A 1,933-nucleotide genomic window follows, 5' to 3' on the forward strand; every position below is an offset into this window, starting at 1 on the left:
ACCTGCAAAAGAACTGCAGTAGACCTGCAGCAGACCCCCAGTAGACCTGCAGAAGAACTGAGGTAGACCTGCAGCAGACCTCCAGTAGACCTGCAGAAGAACTGAGGTAGACCTGCAGCAGACCTCCAGTAGAAATGCAACAGACCTCCAGTAAAATTGCAGCAGACCTCCAGTAGACCTGCAAAAGAACTGCAGTAGACCTGCAGCAGACCTCCAGTAGACCTGCAGAAGAACTGAGGTAGACCTGCAGCAGACCTCCAGTAGAAATGTAACAGACCTCCAGTAGACCTGCAGAAGAACTCCAGTAGACCTGCAAAAGAACTGCAGTAGACCTGCAGCAGACCCCCAGTAGACCTGCAGAATAACTGAGGTAGACCTGCAGCAGACCTCCAGTAGAAATGCAACAGACCTCCATTAGACCTGCAGCAGACCTCCTGTAGACCTGCAGCAGACCTCCATTAGACCTGCAGCAGACCTCCTGTAGACCTGCAGCAGACCTCCTGTAGACCTGCTATAGGCCATCGGAGGGCCTCCAGCAGACTTCTAACAGACCTGAAACAACTTCAATTGACCTGCAATAGACCTCCTCCCATCCTAACCAGACGTTTTATTGAACCTCCATCCAACCTTCAGTAGACCTTTTCTGAAAGAACCAAAGAGAGGAAGAGCTAAAGTCTAAGTGACTCCAGTTTCTCCTTGTTGTAGAGTAAACAGACTTCTACCTGAGATCATCTGCGCCGTTAGCCTAGCTGTAGATAAACTGGTTCCTCTGTGTTTGGACCTGGGTAACCACAGCTAGTGTCAGTCATGTCTCTCCTTAGCTGTGTCCCGTCCTCAAAGACTGGTCCACCTGAGCTCAGCACATGTCAGAGTTGATGACAGCTGTTTAGACGCGTCAGTTTTGACCTTGAGGCTGAAAATAACCTGTTTTTGTCTCAGTTTATTAGATTATGTGGCTATGATGGGAATGACAGTGTGTGGCGGTCTGTGTGTGCTGCAGGTCTGCGTGGGTCTCTCTCCAGGCTACAGCTGGACTATGTGGACATCGTGTTCGCCAACAGGAGTGACGTCAATGCGCCTATGGAGGGTCAGGCATCACACCCACCCACTGTGACCTCCGCCCCGCTGTGCCTCACCCTCTTCTGGTTGTGTTGCAGAGATCGTGCGTGCGATGACCTTCGTGATCGAGCAGGGTTTGGCCATGTATTGGGGGACGTCCCGCTGGAACGTGGTGGAGATCATGGTAGAACCTGTAGAACGTGTTTCAGTGTCTCCTACAGCTGGCTGGGTCTCACCTGGGGTGTCTTTGGGGTCAGGAGGCGTACTCCATCGCCCGCCAGTTCAACCTGATTCCCCCGGTCTGTGAGCAGGCAGAGTACCACTACTTCCAGAGGGACAAGGTGGAGCTGCAGCTGCCTGAGCTCTACCATAAGATCGGTAGGAACAGCCAGACACCCGCTATATAGAACCTGTCTGACAACATGAAGTAGGCCAGTAGTCAGTCATTGTACCACTGAGCCAGGTCCCAGGTTAAGGTCAGTCTGAAGGCTTGTGTTCTGGGTCAGATCCAAGTCAGGACTAAATGTCTTTGTTTAGTCGATTGAAGGGAGAAAACCATTTTGCTGGTCCTAGCTAACACTACGTACTGCTAACTAGCTTTAACTGATGCTGGGACAGACTAACTCGGACCTGTTAATCCTGGTGTAATGTGATGTTACGTCCTCTGGTGGACAGTGAGGCTGAGGACTACAGGGACAGCAGATGTCCAAGTTCTGGTTCTGAATAACGTCCAAATGTCTTTAGGAGTGGGAGCCATGACCTGGTCTCCGCTAGCCTGCGGTCTGCTGACGGGGAAGTACAACCAGGGCGTCCCCGAAAGCTCCAGAGCCGCCATGAAGGTAGGACTATGTCCTAAGTTCACCTAGAGACTGTA

The 1,933-nt window shown here is 51.7% G+C and overlaps 1 protein-coding gene across 1 annotated transcript in view; it reads left to right on the forward strand.

The window, feature by feature from the left end:
* kcnab3 (potassium channel, voltage gated subfamily A regulatory beta subunit 3) overlaps window positions 1–1,933 on the forward strand; it is a 23,196-nt gene that overhangs the window by 19,155 nt on the left and 2,108 nt on the right. Inside the window, 4 exon segments of the mRNA XM_015404708.1 lie at window positions 1,001–1,087; window positions 1,158–1,243; window positions 1,317–1,437; window positions 1,804–1,898. Coding sequence (XP_015260194.1) covers window positions 1,001–1,087; window positions 1,158–1,243; window positions 1,317–1,437; window positions 1,804–1,898 — 389 coding nt within the window.

The sequence above is a fragment of the Cyprinodon variegatus genome, unplaced genomic scaffold, assembly GCF_000732505.1.
Source record: "Cyprinodon variegatus isolate N-32 unplaced genomic scaffold, C_variegatus-1.0 Scaffold1834, whole genome shotgun sequence".
NCBI classification, from domain to species: Eukaryota; Metazoa; Chordata; class Actinopteri; order Cyprinodontiformes; family Cyprinodontidae; genus Cyprinodon; species Cyprinodon variegatus.